Source organism: Squalius cephalus (genome assembly GCF_949319135.1).
Source record: "Squalius cephalus genome assembly, chromosome: 9".
NCBI lineage: Eukaryota > Metazoa > Chordata > Actinopteri > Cypriniformes > Leuciscidae > Squalius > Squalius cephalus.
The window spans coordinates 34,862,320-34,878,470 of NC_137130.1; the positions used below are offsets into that span (position 1 = coordinate 34,862,320).

General features: G+C 38.6%; 1 protein-coding gene across 4 annotated transcripts in view; it reads left to right on the forward strand.

Annotated features, from left to right (window-relative positions):
* The window catches only part of rapgef4a (Rap guanine nucleotide exchange factor 4a), a 101,186-nt gene extending 94,547 nt beyond the window's left edge, over positions 1-6,639 (forward strand). For all 4 annotated transcript variants that reach the window (XM_079880275.1, XM_079880277.1, XM_079880278.1 and 1 more), the window contains 9 exons: positions 73-170; positions 271-396; positions 2,148-2,326; positions 3,713-3,803; positions 3,915-3,965; positions 4,043-4,130; positions 5,077-5,141; positions 5,227-5,281; positions 5,377-6,639. In XM_079880275.1, coding sequence (XP_079736401.1) covers positions 73-170; positions 271-396; positions 2,148-2,326; positions 3,713-3,803; positions 3,915-3,965; positions 4,043-4,130; positions 5,077-5,141; positions 5,227-5,281; positions 5,377-5,507 — 884 coding nt within the window. In that variant the 3' untranslated portion in view covers positions 5,508-6,639. The remainder of the gene's footprint in view (positions 1-72; positions 171-270; positions 397-2,147; positions 2,327-3,712; positions 3,804-3,914; positions 3,966-4,042; positions 4,131-5,076; positions 5,142-5,226; positions 5,282-5,376) is intronic.
* The last annotated feature ends 9,512 nt before the right edge of the window (positions 6,640-16,151 follow it).

Here is a 16,151-nt window from a genome sequence, read left to right on the forward strand (position 1 = left end):
CTTGAAAAGCACCAACTTTAACAGTAGATTACTCTGTGACACTGACTGATGACTGTGTTTTGTGTTTTTCAGATAAAGAGCTTTTAAAGCCATCTGATGTGTCCATCTTCTCATCTCTGAGTATTAATGGCCGTTTGTTTGTCTGCTCGAGGGACCAGATCGACACTTTGGTGTGTGAGAGCCCCTGGAGACTGCATTTAAAACACGCATCTGCTGTAAACACACATGCATTGGCTGATGAACTGATCAATGGATTGACTGTTTGTGCAGACTCCACTGCCGGAGCAGGAGGGCCCGTCTGCGGGGTCCATGTCCACGTTTGAGCTCATGAGCTCTAAAGATCTGGCTCATCACATGACTCTCTATGACTGGGAGCTCTTCGACTGCGTACATGAGGTACATACACACAGTTCTGCTGCTGTTTTAACATTCCTCTTCACTTAAAGGGTTAGTTCACCCAAAAATGAGAATTCTGTCATCATTTTCTCACCCTCATGTCTTTCCAAACCCTTGAGACTTGCATTTATCTCCGAAACACAACTGAAGATATTTTTAATGAAACCTGAGAGATTTCTGTTATTTCCACCAAAAGTCTGATGCTTTAAAAAGTTCATAAAGAGATTGTAGAAGTAATCTGTATGAATCTGCTGAACAGACATGATCGCTTTATATGATAAACAGATTTAATTTAGGCTTTCATTCACAGTTAAACATTAATCAATGCACATACATACACTTGTGAAAAAGATAATAGTAGTATATTAATAAAATAAAACTCTACTTAAGTGTAGTTAAAGAGTGGACACTTTAATTACTGTTTCTTAACACACTTTTAAAAAGTGCACTTTGCAACCATGATTTGATACCAAAATTGTAATAATGTCAGATTAATAGTGTGTAATGTCAAATTTTTTCTTGGTAACACTTTAATTTAGTGTCCTTGTTTCATGTGTTGCATGTACTTACCACAGTAATAACAGTAAATATGCATAATTACATGCAACTAACCTTCAACCAAACCCCAATCCTACCCTAACCCTATAGTAAGAACATGTAGTTAATTATTATAACTCAGTATTCAAATATATAAATACACCGTAACAATAATACCTTAAGTGTTACTGTATTGTTGAATCATGATAAATAATTGCAGCTTCACTGTGTAATTGCAAACATATTTAAATGCATAACTTACACTTTTCAATAGAGATTACATTAAAGTATATTTTAGTTTATCATAAATGGTTGTCAGTACATTTAGCAGTAATCTTTAACCATATTTCAAAGACAATAGAAGTACGGTATTTATCTTATTACATATAAATGTGCACTTACGTCCTTCTCTAAAGTTCAGCTAATTGCATATATTCTTTTAAAAAAGTATTTAATTTCCTTAAAGTCCAGTGTAGTCAATAATTTTATCCCTTAAAACTCATATTTAATCACCAAAATTACATATTTTAACGTTTTTTCCTTGAAAAAAGAAAAACGTCATGCCTTAATAAAATAGCTTGAATTTAACTCTACACGTTTGTATACACGGTTCTATGAATATGCAAATGAGCCCCGCCTACACTCACTCACTCAGCTCAGAGATCCACTCGTTGACGATCACACGTTGATCTGATTGGTTACAAGGTAGTTTGTGACGTCAGAAACACCAGCGATTTCAAAGTGTGTTTTTGAGACTGTCTTTGGTTCACTGCAGTTTTAAGGAGAAAATACTCAGCAATGCTGTCGACTTATGAATTTACACATGGTTTGTCTTAAAGCATATTAAAAACACCACATAGACACATAAACAACATTAAAAGTTGGGTTTTCACCACAGGGGGACTTTAAGTACTCTTTTCAAAAGAGGTTACACTTTATTTTAAGGTGTCTCCTTGTTACAGTGTAATTATACATTTACTGTAAGTACTGAGTAATATTAGTTAACTACATGTACTTACTATAGGGTTAGGGTAGGATTAGGGTTTGGTTGAGGGTTAGTTGCATGTAATTATGCATAATTTATAGTTATTACTATAGTAACTACATGTAACGTGTAACAATCACACTGTAAATAAAGTGTTACCTACATTTATTAACCACCAGGTCTAAACTGCTAGTCAGTTTTAGTAAATCTGTATGCATGTGTGTTTTAGCATGAGCTGATCTACCACACGTTTGGCCGTCCGCATTTCAAGAAGACGACGGCTAACCTGGATCTGTTCCTGCGGAGGTTTAATGAGGTGCAGCTCTGGGTGGTCACAGAGGTTTGCTTGTGTCCCACGCTCAGCAAACGCGTACAACTGCTCAAGAAGTTCATCAAGATCGCAGCACAGTGAGTCACTGAGGTTTTTACTAACATGTGACGTTAATGTGTGTGATGAATCAGTTAATGTAATATTTCTGGACAATTAATTGCTATGTTAAAAGTTAAAATTGACATATAATGACGTTAGCTGAACTTTTTTGACCCACTTAAGTGTAGGACGTGCATCTTGTAATTTCATAATTACTGAAATTATGGTTAAAGTGTATTGCAGATGGACTGATAAATGTTTATGGTAAACTAAAATAAACTAATATAAAATTTCTAGTGAAACTTGTGTCATATATATTTATATATTAAAATAAATATATATTTAAATATATTTGTAATTAGGCATTTGTAATGATGAGCTCACAATTGAAAATAAGTGTACTTAAATATTATTAAAACATAATCATTTAAAATGTACTTTAAAGTAAAATTTGTAATTTGACATTATTACAAAGGGCACCTTTTAAAAGTCTACTTAAGTGTGTTAAGAAACAGTCATGAAAGTGTACACTTCAAGTACACTTAAGTGGACTTTTATTTCAATAATATTATATGATCTTTTTTTAAATATAGTTTTAAGTTGTGTGTCACAGTAGAGAGTGTGTGATGTGTAGGCTATTAACCCTGAAAACCTCGGGTTTTTATCGACCCGGGACGTCATTCACTACTCTCCCCCTCATTTTTTTAAAGTTAAACATCAACCTTCTTAGTATTCCTGAAACTATTCATTATAAACAATATAACAAGAAAAAAATGAAATTACAAAAGAATGACTGTTTGTAGGGTTGCTAGCGACCCGCTGTGGAAGCTTGTTTCTACCACAGAATAAAAAAATGTAAATGATAATTGCGAATTTTTACAGTTTACATCTCGCAATTCTGACTTCATTTCTCAGAATTGTGAGCTATAAAGTCGCAATTGTGCGTTATAAAGTCAGAATTGCGAGTTAATTCCTATAAATCTTTTTATTTTTTATTCTGTGGTGGAAACAAGCTTCCATAACCCGCTGAATGTAGTAGTGTAAGTATTATTTTTTTCTGCGCTACAAAAATCGAATCTCTGATGACTCAGTAAAAACGATCGTTCAACTAATGGTGAAAACGATGGTTTTGAGAATATTGTTGAGATGGCGAATATGAGCCAGATGCTGAATGTACTGGGAAGTGAGCTCTGCCGAGGACAGTGATGATTGTAAAAAGCATCCGCTCAAAGTGAACCATTCCCAGTTCCAAAAATGTAGCAAATATCTATATAATTCTTTTTTTATAATTCTATTGTAATTGTTATTAAAATATCAGGAAAGTGTTATACTATTGTGACAGTTAGAGATCCGTCCATGTTAATATAGATCCGTGTCGCTAAAGACCTGAATATGTAAAAATGATTGTGTTTGCTCTTTTTAAGCTGTAAAGAGTTTAAGAATCTGAACTCCTTCTTTGCCATTATCATGGGACTGGGAAACCCTGCAGTCTGTCGACTCAGTCAGACATGGGAGGTGAGCATTCACTACACACATGCGCACAACTTCAGCATACACACACATAACAGACACGGCATGTTTAACACTGATTCAGCTCTCACAGAATAAGAGTTTGCTCTCTCACAGAAACTGCCCAGCAAGTTCAAGAAGTTTTATGGAGAGTTTGAAAACCTGATGGTGAGTTCAACATGGCATTTAAGCATTTAACCCAGTATTACAGATACTTAAAGAGAACGTTGTTTTTCTCATTGCAGGATCCCTCCAGAAATCACAGAGCGTATCGACTTACAATGGCCAAGTTAGAGCCGCCGATCATCCCTTTCATGCCTTTATTAATTAAAGGTGAACTTTACACTGGAATCACAAACACCAACAAAATCGACATGCTCTTTATTAGTGGCATTTTCAACACTTCTGAATAATAGTAAAGTCAGCACAGCTATGTAAAATGAAATAGACTGAAATGAAAGTATGGGAACTCTATATTTTAAATGTTTCATGAAGAAATTCATCCAGAGGCATAATATATGTGTTTACATTTATTTTTAAATTAATTATTAAAGCGTGTAACACATTTTCTTATAATTTACATGATTTAGTGGCATTTTCCAAATTTCTAATTAATTCATTAATAAATTAATACAGCACACACCTCTAGATAAATAAAAAAAAAAAATATAAATTGAGTCCAAGTTTAAATTTTTCTAATTTAAATAATTGATTTTTTGATCATTCGAATTTTTATAATTGATCTAAAACTGGTGTTAATATTTATGGTTAAATGGTCAAATAATTGAAAATATTTTTAGACAATTTAATGAAAAAATTTCACTCATCTATTTGTAAGGTTTATTTGAATTATTATTCAGATATATAATTACACATATATAATAAATCTAACGCATTTATCTCACATATATAATTTAATTTATATAACTATTATGACTATAATAATTATTATAACAATAATTATTATTTTGATTTAAAAAATGTGTTATTTCTTATTATTAAAAATCATTCTTAATCAATGAAAAGGCTATAAATGTGTTCAGACATTAACTTCGCACTCCTGCACTTCTTCCATGCTGTACATTGGGATATATATATTCATACATTATTCATGCAGTACAAAGCAATGAGAGCCTACAGTAACTGCAATATTTCAATGAAATCCACAAAACAAACAACAGAATGTCTCCAAGAACTATATAGTTTCATTATGACCCAGAAAAGATGCAGATTTCATCAGTGCTTAAAATGTCGAACATCTGCGTTATTGCTCTTTCAGATATGACTTTCACACACGAGGGCAACAAGACATTTACCGAAAGATTGGTCAACTTTGAGAAAATGGTGAGTCTCACAAAGGAATCTATCTCTCCATCTCAGAGACAGTCTTAAATGAGACGTCCTGAATGTTTCTGTGTGTGTTTTCCAGAGAATGATTGCTAACACAGTCCGAATCATGAGATACTGCCGAAGTCAGCCATTCAGTAAGACAACAGTGAACTTCATATCAGAATCATGTTTCAGTTCAGCTGATTCTGATGCATTTCTCTCTCTCTCTCTCTCTCTTTGGTATCTATAGATCAAGAAGCGCCACAGGTGACAGGTAAAAGCCATCAGGATGTGCGAGGCTATGTGCGTCACATTGGTGTGATTGACAACCAGCGCACGCTATCCCAGCTGTCCCACCGGATCGAGCCGCGCCGTTCCTGATGCTTCAGTGCTGCTTTACCTCTGCCAGTGAATAAGCTATAGCTGTATATGAGCGTATATGAGCGTATATCCAGTCAAACATGTCTCGGCTCAAGGGCTTTCCATTCTCTGGCTGGTTGTGTGAAAGCGTGGCTTCGTTTCGGTGTTCGGCTGCAAGACGTTTGGACCTCGGTTTATGACCTTTGTTATGTTCTGCCACAGATTAGATGTTGCCTCTTATTTTCAGATTGTGTTTGACACATGGTGTTTTAGAGTTTGGAATCGATTGAAAATGAAGTTTCTTCCAAAGCATATGTTCTGTGGCAACTTTTTTGAGACTTTTTTTATGCATTTTTATGAATGAGATTCTGGGCATGTTGAGTTTATGTTGGTCTTACTCTACCATTTAAAAATTTGAGGTAAGAATCTTTTTTTTTTTTTTTTTTTTTTAAGAAATGAATGTGTTTATTCAGGAAGGATGTATTAAATTGATCAAAGTGACAGTAAATACAGTAAAGAAAAATCTTTTTGAAATAAATGCTGTTTTGAACTTTTCATTCATCAAAGAATCCTGAAGAAAATCCATCATGGTTTTCTCAGAAATGTGAAGCTGAACAATAATCAGAAATGTTTCTTGAGCATCAAATCAGCATATCAGAATGATTTCTGAAGGATCATGTGACACTGAAAACTGGAGTAATGATGTTGAAAATTCAGCTTTGATCACAAGAATAAATTACATTTTAAAACATATTCAAATCGAAAACCAGTCTTTTAAATTGCAAAAGTATATTACTGTTTTTACTGTATTTTTGAACCAATAAATGCAGTATTAGTGAGCAGAAGAGACTTCTTTCAGACACATTAACCCCAACCCTTTGAACGGTAGTGTACATCAATCATCACAAAGCATTTTGAATTTCATTTCTAAATGAGATTTTTTTTTTTTAATGTTGATTAATGGAAGTTTGCGGCTGGATGTAAAGATAAAAGATATTTATATGAACTTAAGCATGAAGTTAAAAAAAAAACTAAATGGTGAATTGAGAACATGTGAGCACATTTCGAAAGCCTATTGGTGGCTTGTCTGCAAATCTTGTACCTTTGTGTGTATTGTGTAAATAAAACTGCCATAAGATGCATATTTACTGACATGTCAAAGTCTTTTTTCATTCAGAATTAACCCTTCACTAAGCCACGCCCGAAAAACCGTAACTAGGCGCGGGACTCGGTCTGGTAAGCTTTTGAGTGAGGGAAACTTGCCGAGCGGGGGTGGAATTTTTTCCCTTCCCGAAATCTAAAACCCAAGGGGAGAAATTCCAGTGTTGTGCCGAATTTCGACCCCCGCCAAATGTTTCGCTGAGGAAGAGGTACATGGCCTTCCTGTCATTTCCCCTCTGACCCACGCTGACCTGAAAGAAGAGCAGCGTGCCGACCCAGCAATTCGTGAAGTTGTCTACCAGCTCGAGACAGGAGGAAAAGTTCCCCCCATTACTCGAGAGGAACTTTTTGAGCTCCCATTGTTGTTACGGGAGTGGAATTGGTTAGAACTGGAAGATGGAGTTTTATACAGGAGAAGACAGGACGAAGATAAATTTGTTCTTCAGCTTGTCCTGCCCCCAGTTTTGCATTTTATTGTCCTGAACAGTCTCCATAGCGACATGGGGCACATGGGCATAGAGCAAACCCTGGATTTGGTGCGGCAGCAGTTCTCCTGGCCAAAAATGGCAGCTAATGTTGAAGCTTCATCAAAACCTGTGGTCGGTATGTAAGACTCTTCCAGAAAAGGCAGCTCCTCGAAGTAAATATTCAAACCAGTCGTCCTTTGGAACTAGTATGCATGGATTGTCTAACACTAGAACCGGATAGCAGCAATGCAAAGAACATCTTGGTGCTTACTGATCATTTCACCAAGTTTGCCATCGCTATTCCAACTGCAAACCAGAAGGCTAAAACTGTGGCGAAATGCCTGTGGAACGACTTCGTGGTTTGCTATGGCATTCCAGAGTGCTTACATTCTGACCAAGGCCCAGACTTTGAATCTAAGCTGATTAAATGGCTTTCCTGAGGTAAATGTGACATAATTGTTCTCCACATATATTTGAAATGATTAAATTCACTTTTAGTTTAATATTTTTTAAGTTAAAGGCACAATATGTAACTTTTTTGCTTTAAAATTAGCAAAAATCACTATATCTGTGTTATATATTTTTTTTAGTTGTGTACTTACATTATCCCGACTGTTTCCAACAACTTCCAAACCAGGAGAAATTTTAATTTAATTTTTAGACACGGCACGTTTCTTTATTTCCGTTTTGTCGCAGTCAATGGCGTCATATCCGCGTTGTCCCTGGTTTCCGCCTATGGTTTCCGCTCGTACTGCCATGGTAACCAGAGCTATGAGCAGAGCCCTCTGATTAACCAAAGCGACAGACGCAGACAACTGTGGAGTTCGCAATGTCTATTTGCACGCTGTTGTTGTTTCGTTCAAACATTATGGACCATGGCAAGCAGACTTTGGATAAAAAAGGAGAACTAAAAGGAGAATCAATATCAGCGCGGTGTTTTCGAGATGCCGAGACTGAGAGCTCCCATAGACGGTATATAAACGAGAGCTCCACGTCCGAGACTTCGACCGCTCCTACATACATACAAAATGCCCTTTTTCCTTCGTGTTTGTCCTTCTATTCTTCTCCATCAACACATCTCAACACTTTGTATCGTACGCAACAGGTAGTTTTGCGTATGACGTTACTGTCTGTGGCATTATGAGAAGTGAAGTTCTTTTCCTGTAAAGTAAATATCGAATCCTCCACATTCACTTTCATGATATGCTATGAGAATAACAATAAACGTATGGCTATTCACAAAATGTTTTTTGTTGTTGTTGTTTTTTGTTTTTTTGCTTTATCAGGTGCTTTGCTTAAATTTCTGTCTGTGCCAATTGATAATTCATGACTCTTAAAATGCACCAGAATACAAGAAATCCCATCTGAATTTTAAAAATTTTCCTGAGGGAGGACTTGGGACCTCACTTCAATCTTTTGCCTAGGGCCCCCAAATATCTTGAAACGGCCCTGGCTGATAGCTGTCTCTTAGCAATCCCGAACTGCTTCATATCACAGTCATGATAAAAGCATCGATGTATTCAGTCAACCATAAACATTATTAGTTCGGTCGGCTTGACGTTGACGACAACATCCATAATTCTTAGCATGTGTTGCGTCATCAAACTACGCCTTTGTTATTGTAAAGAGGTTAGCGACCCCTAGTGGAGAAAATTCCATACTGTGGCTTTAATGCAGGAGCTTGTTTTCATTTATTTTCTCTGTTGGCTCAGTGCTATGGTTTTGATTTGTGGTATATCTATTCTGGTACTGCAGCACACAATTTCTTTTTTGTTTTGTTGGTAGTATTAATGAAAAATTATGCAAAAGTATATTATTAGTACTAGATCTGATTTAATATTAACATTGAAATGCTACCTATTGCAATACAACGTTCTTTACATATTTTGCTATTCTACCTGCACTAATTTCTGTCATTAGTATAAGTAGCAGAGGGCGGTGATAGACGAGAAATGTACAGTTTTATACCATCATGCTGATAACGTTTTACAGACATTTGGCAATCCTTCAGCCTAAACCACTGTATAAAACACTCTTAAAGAGATATTTCACCACTGGAAAGATGAATGTGTATTTAAATTGGGTCATTTATGTAGTAGAAATGTGAAATTATTTTAGAAGTTAGTGCCTTCTAGACTGAGAAAAGCCATAAAATGTATTATTGGCTCATGTGAATGAAAGACAACAACTCCCAGAATGCACTTGCTTCGCTGCCCTACGAGGTGTCACGGTATCAAATGAGGAGAAGGATTTGCAGGTTAACAGTGTTTAATAAAAACATAAAACTCACAGCCGTACACAAAATGATAATCCAAACAGGTGACAGAGAAGGCAACAGAACAACCAGTGACATCAAACAATGAACCAGCAAAAGACACACAAAGACACAGCTTATATATGCAGGTTAATGGGAAACAGCTGGTGACAAATGATCAATGATTAACAGACAGGAGTATGGGAAATGCAGTTCATGATACATATGACAGTGAGGGGAAGAGACATCTGGTGGCAACTCAGGGAACAACACTAATACAATACAATAAACACAAAACACAGTCTCACACTGTGACAGTACTCCCCCCTAAAAGGAGTGGCTTCCAGACACTCCATAAGACCAAGCACAAAAGTTCAGGTGGGTGGAGGAACGGAGGTGGATCTGGGGGAGGGATGGAGGGTCTAGAACCCCAGGGCGGGGCCGCAGGTGGTGCAGGGAGCCAGGGCGGGGCCGCAGGTGGTGCAGGGAGCCAGGGCGGGGCCGCAGGCGGTGCAGGGAGCCAGGGCGGGGCCGCAGGCGGTGCAGGGAGCCAGAGACCAGAACGGCGCTGGAGACCAGGGTGGTGCTGCAGGCATCTCCAGACACCAGAGCCGAGCTGCAACCCATGGTGGTGCTGGCGGTAACAGAAACCTGGGCAAAGAAGCACAAGAGGCCCTATGGGCCAGGTTAGCTAGGGCAGACAGTTCAACTAGCTTGGGGTCGGCCATCTCGGGCCAGGCAGAGAGTTCAAGGAGCTCGGGGACGGCCATCTTGGGCCGGGCAGAGAGTTCAAGGAGCTCAGGGACGGCCATCTTGGGCCGGGCAGAGAGTTCAGGGAGCTCAGGATCGGCCATCTTGGGCCAGGCAGAGAGTTCAGAGACCTCGGAGTCATCCATCTTGGGCAGGACGGAGAGACTTTCAGTCGTGACAGGAAGTACAGTAGACTCAGGTTCAGACCTCTCCGTCGTGACAGGAAGTGCAAGAGACTCAGGCTCAGACCTCTCAGCCGTGACAGGAAGTTCAAGAGACTCCGATTCAGACTTAACGGCCGATTCAGGTTCATGGGCTTGAGAGACATCTTGCTGAACAGAAGAGCAGAAAGCAGACCACACACACCACAGAGCCATGGTAAACACAGGAAATACTGAGTCCAATGAACATACCTCTGGTGCCTTCCTGAGAACAGGTGCAGGCGTGATGATAGCCCTCCTTAGAACAGGTGACGCTGAGACAACAGCCATCTGGAGTGTAGGGGCAGGTATAACCCCAGCAGTCTCAAAAATAGGTGCAGGCATAGTGACAGCCATCTTGGGTACTGCTGCTGGCTTGGCGGCGGCCATTTTGAGGACGGGTGCAGGCTTGGCAGTGGCCCTCGTGAAAACCGGCACCGGGGTTGGAAGGCCAGCCCTCCGCACTGACCTTAATGGAGTCTCTGCCAGACTAGACCTCAGACGCTGGGTTCTGGCATGGATAGGAGAGAAAGGTGAGGCAGCCATCCTGTGAAGTGGCTCTGGTGCGGCAGCCATCTTGTGAAGTGGCTCTGGTGCGGCAGCCATCTTGTGAATAGGCTTGGGTCTCCTCTCCATCTCCCTCTCTCGTGGCCGACGCTCGGGAAAGAGTGAAACAATCATGTCTCTAGCACTCGCTACATCCATAATTGGCTCGGGTGTGGCAGCCATCTTGTGAAGAGGCTCAGGTGTGGCAGCCATCTTGTGATATGACTCGGGTGTGTATTCCCGCAGGCCCAGAGTCCCAACACACAACGACCGGTGCGCACTACCTCCCCTCAAAAAATTGCTTGGACGGGGTCTCCTCCCTGACCTCCGAGAAGAATTCACCTTAGTCTTGGAAAAGACCCGAATCATCTCCCCGGTAAGTGCCTTGAAAGAGGCACAGCATGGGTCCCGTCTCTCCCACACCTCTGTTCCCCATGTGGCTGCTGGACCGGTCAGCAGCAGTAGCACGAACGCTACTTTCGATTCCTCAGTTTCGAAAGTCCTGTGATGCATATCTAGATGCAGAGAACACTGATTAATAAAGTTTTCACATAACTTAGGCTCACCAGCGTATCTCTCAGGGAAGTCCGTGCTAGGCTCCGGCTGACCACTCGACTCCGTGGGGTTGGGGGAAATGGATGGTGTGGGTGACACGGAACCACTCTGCAACAACAGGAGCTGTTGTTGCAAATCCGCCACCCTGGTACTCAGTGCTTCTCTCACCCGCTCCAAGTTGCTCTCCTGTGTCAGATCCATAGCAGTGATACAAAAATAACTCCGGCTACAAATAACTCCTGTGGCTGATAACCCGCTCCTTCCTTAATGGCTGGTTCATTCTGTCACGGGCTCAAATGAGGAGAAGGATTTGCAGGTTAACAGTGTTTAATAAAAACATAAAACTCACAGCCGTACACAAAATGATAATCCAAACAGGTGACACAGAGAAGGCAACAGAACAACCAGTGACATCAAACAATGAACCAGCAAAAGACACACAAAGACACAGCTTATATATGCAGGTTAATGGGAAACAGCTGGTGACAAATGATCAATGATTAACAGACAGGAGTATGGGAAATGCAGTTCATGATACATATGACAGTGAGGGGAAGAGACATCTGGTGGCAACTCAGGGAACAACACTAATACAATACAATAAACACAAAACACAGTCTCACACTGTGACACGAGGCCACTGCCAAGCCACGCCTACCGTTACAGAGGGCAGTATCGGAACAAATGATACAACTAGGCTACTAGTCGACTCGAAACTGAAAAGACGTCATTTTATCGTGAGTCTCTGTGACGAGTTATTTGACAAATTAATTTAAATACTAGCGTTTTTTCCAGCTGCAGCAGCTGCTCCGGCCGCCTCTTGTTCCTCCATCATCCACAACTGTTCCTCGCTGTATTGCGGCTTGTACAGGTAGCCACGAGCATTGGATTCGCGCACCAGATCTTCAAAATCCCCTTCTGCCATATCATCTTCCAAACTACCTTCGGCCATCGTGGTTAGCCTACTCAGCTATCTCCACAGAGCAAGAGCCTGTTAGCTTAGCTTAAAAAAAAGATGGCTGACACTATTTGTACATTCTGTGAGTGAGATCCATAGACAGTAAAAGAAATGGACACAGCGACCCCATTGGATTCAACGGAGAAAAGTGAAGTCAATTAGAAGCTCTCACTTCCTGATGGCTGAGCGTACAGCGCAGACTCAAACTGAGCTTGACGACGTAGATGTGACGTGAGCAACCCGTCTGTCTTCTAGTAGCTGTGCCAAGAGAAATCTGAATCATTCCCTTCCGAAACTTGCAGAGACTGAGAGTGTGAGTAGGAGGTGTCCATGAGCTAGGAGCAGGAGAAACTTTTGCTAAGTATTCTGATTAATTATTTTGTAATTTGCCTCCACGTCCCCCCGATCGCCCGCAAGCTTCTCCTCCTGTCCATGCGGTAATTTCCTACTGTGTGACAGAGAGTCGCGTGGTTATGACACAATCGTTAGCCTATTTTTACAAAAACAGCTTCTGGGGCCATAACGTAAGATACAAGGTAATGGAGCCTTTTAGGTATTTTCGTGTTTACTTTAGAAATAAATAATGGACAAATCTTTAAATGCATCAGATGTAAAGTTATTCGCTGTCAAAGTGACGACAAAATGAATGGGAGCCAATGGTATGCTAACAGCAGGTGAGGGTCCGCTAATCAATGGCAGCCCCCGGGGAAGCTTCCGTTTTTTCTGAAACATTACCCCCTTGGTGAGATCCCACCCGCTATGGGCGGGTTGAAAACATGCAGAACTAGTTCCTACTACTGGCTGTAGCCTCAGCCTCTGGCCAAAAAGGCTCAGATGACACAAAATGACGATTTTTGCGTCATCTGAGGTTTTTTTTCAGACACACAATACAGAAATCTCTCGTCTCAGGGGGACATGAGGGAGGGAGGCACGGTCATTCGAAAATGTTACCGGGTTTCTACTGATACAAAGCTTGTACACGCATCGGTGAAGTATCCCTTTAAAATTTAAAATCTAACAAAATACTTTTTAATATAACTATTAATAATTAAAAAAAAATTCATTTTTAAATAATTAATCAATAATTATTTGCTTATTAGATTTTTGTGCTATTGTGATTTGTTAATGGCATATTAATACCATTTATTATAAATGATTAAATGTCAGAATTCTCTTACTGTGTTGTTCTGAAAAAATAAAAACAACTGTCTGCTTTTTTTTGTTGTTGCAGTGAGCGCAGAAGAGTTTTCCAGTGATTCTCGAATGGAATTTAGAAGGCCCTGCCCCCGCATAATTACGATTTCGGATGCTAAGAGAGAATGCGCATCCTCAAAGTTGTAGATGTAGTTCGAAATATATAATTTAAAGCCCTTCTCTTTCCGTCTCTCAGGTGTGACAGCTAACTGCAACTACAATATTGTTAACATCATTCACGTTAACCGCTGGAAGTTGTTGTGAACAGTGAGTGTAATTTGCCATTATCTCCACCAAAAACGGCTTCCAACGCAGCACTGGATGTAACTGGGCGGGCTGAGCAAAATGTGGAAGCAATCGTGCATAGTATGCACGATTACGCTGTAACGGCTTTTTTTTTTTTTTTTTTTTTAATCTTTACAAATCTTTACCAAAAGTGGAGGACAGTATCAGTATCCTAGTTAACATGTGGATGAGCAGTGTACAACATTTTAAACAATTTTAGACAAATTGTGTAAGGATTTGAGATTTCAGATTAATAATCTGTACTGTACAAAACCACAAATTATCTTTTTATAGTAATGGGCATCATAAATCAAATGACTGGTAAACCTTTGCACAGAAACATAATTAAGATATTAATAAATATCAAGGGAAAAGCAGTGTTTCCTTTTGAAATGTAAACATTAATCATTACAAAACCAAATGCTTTAGAACAACATGATTCAGTTGAACACTCAATTGCTAAAACAGCATACAGCATGCTATTTAGATACATAATTAGAGTACTAATTTTCACAATATAAAAACTGAATGATTGATCAGGTTTATCGTGGCTAAAATAATTTTGTTCAGTATTTCAAAGGGAAAAGCACAAATGCTGGTGGTTTTATAGCTTTACATTGCACATAGCGAGTAAACCTCTATCACCACCAAACCATAAGAATGAAGTCAGATGCCTTAACAATATTTGTGTATTTAATACATTGCTCTGTTCAAACGTTTTGCTAGAGCATTCTAACCCCAACAGTACGTATGAATGAATGTTGATTATATTGTAGCTGCTCTCAATTTTATATAAAAATTATTAAAATTGACATTAATAATAATTTAGAAAATTGCTTATAATAATGTGGACTCATATGACTTCATTCATGTAATATCAATACATGGTTATCTTACTGTCTCCTCATATGGCCCATGGCTCTCTGGGTATTGGACACTTTCGCTTGCAGAATAAATTTTGCACACCACCAGCTGCCGCAACAAACAAAAACATCACTGAGTGCACCCTTAAATATAAACAGCAGAACCTGTCTCTTAAATTTAAGTGCCATATTTCAGTTAAAGAAATTAAGAATATTGTATTGTCATGAATTCAATCTCTGTCAAAATACTTTGTCTGTTCAGAAATCAGGGTACTTGGTGTAACTGTAGGAAGTAAGGTCTCTGAATATTTGTTTTAGATAAATTTGATTTAATACGTGCAGTAAGCAATCAGTTAGATCTCAATATCTCTATTCTCCATCAAAATTTGTATGTTGACTCATTTTTGTGTGAACTTTTTTGAGGTGTTCTTAATTGTTATTGTGTAGCAAATAAAACTAAAGAGATTAAAACTTCTCACCAAATATATCCTGTGAAAAACATACTAGAGCGTTTTCATCTAAATACAGATTACAAATGCTCTTTTTGTAATTGTAAAATTACACAATTGTCACAATTTAAAGTGTTAAAATGAAATGCAATCTATCTTGAAATATATCAACAGTTTGACTTAATTCAAAGGAATATGACTTTTCCAAAAGAAAATATATTATTGATTTGTTTTTCTATTAAGAAAAGTTTGTTCATGAGGCTAATGGAGTAACTCGAAACCCAATTTTGCTCATTTCCTAACAGCCTTTGAAATGTATTAGAATCTATAAAGTAAAATAAATAAATAAATAAAGCCCAAAGAGCTGTCTGTTACATTAATTTTATTTTATTTTAATTCCTGCTGTGTTTTAATTTGTACTTGCAAAATGTGAAAATAGGAAATGTCTAAGGTGTTCAGATCATATCAGAAAAATATGATCATATCACACCAGTACTCAGGTCATTACACTGGCTGCCAGTTACTTATAGGATTGATTTTAAAGTATTATTACTAGTATATAAATCATTCAATGGCCTAGGACCTCAATACATTGCAGATATGCTCACGGAATACAAACCCAACAGATTACTCAGATCATTAGGATCACATCAGCTAGAAGTTCCAAGAGTTCACTCTAAGCAAGGAGAGTCTGCTTTTAGCTATTATGCCAGCCGCAGCTGGAACCAGCTTCCAGAGGAGATCAGATGTGCTCCTACATTAGTCACATTCAAATCCAGACTCAAAACACATCTGTTTAACTTTGCATTTAATGAATGAGCACTGTGTCACTGTTTGTCCGACTGTTTATACTGTGTCTTATTTTAGTCTTTATTCTAAACTGTTTTAATTATTTTTAGTTCTTTCTCGTTTCTTTATTTTAAACTGTTCTTTATTCTAAACTGTTTTAATTATTTTTAGTTCTTTCTTGTTTCTTTATTTTA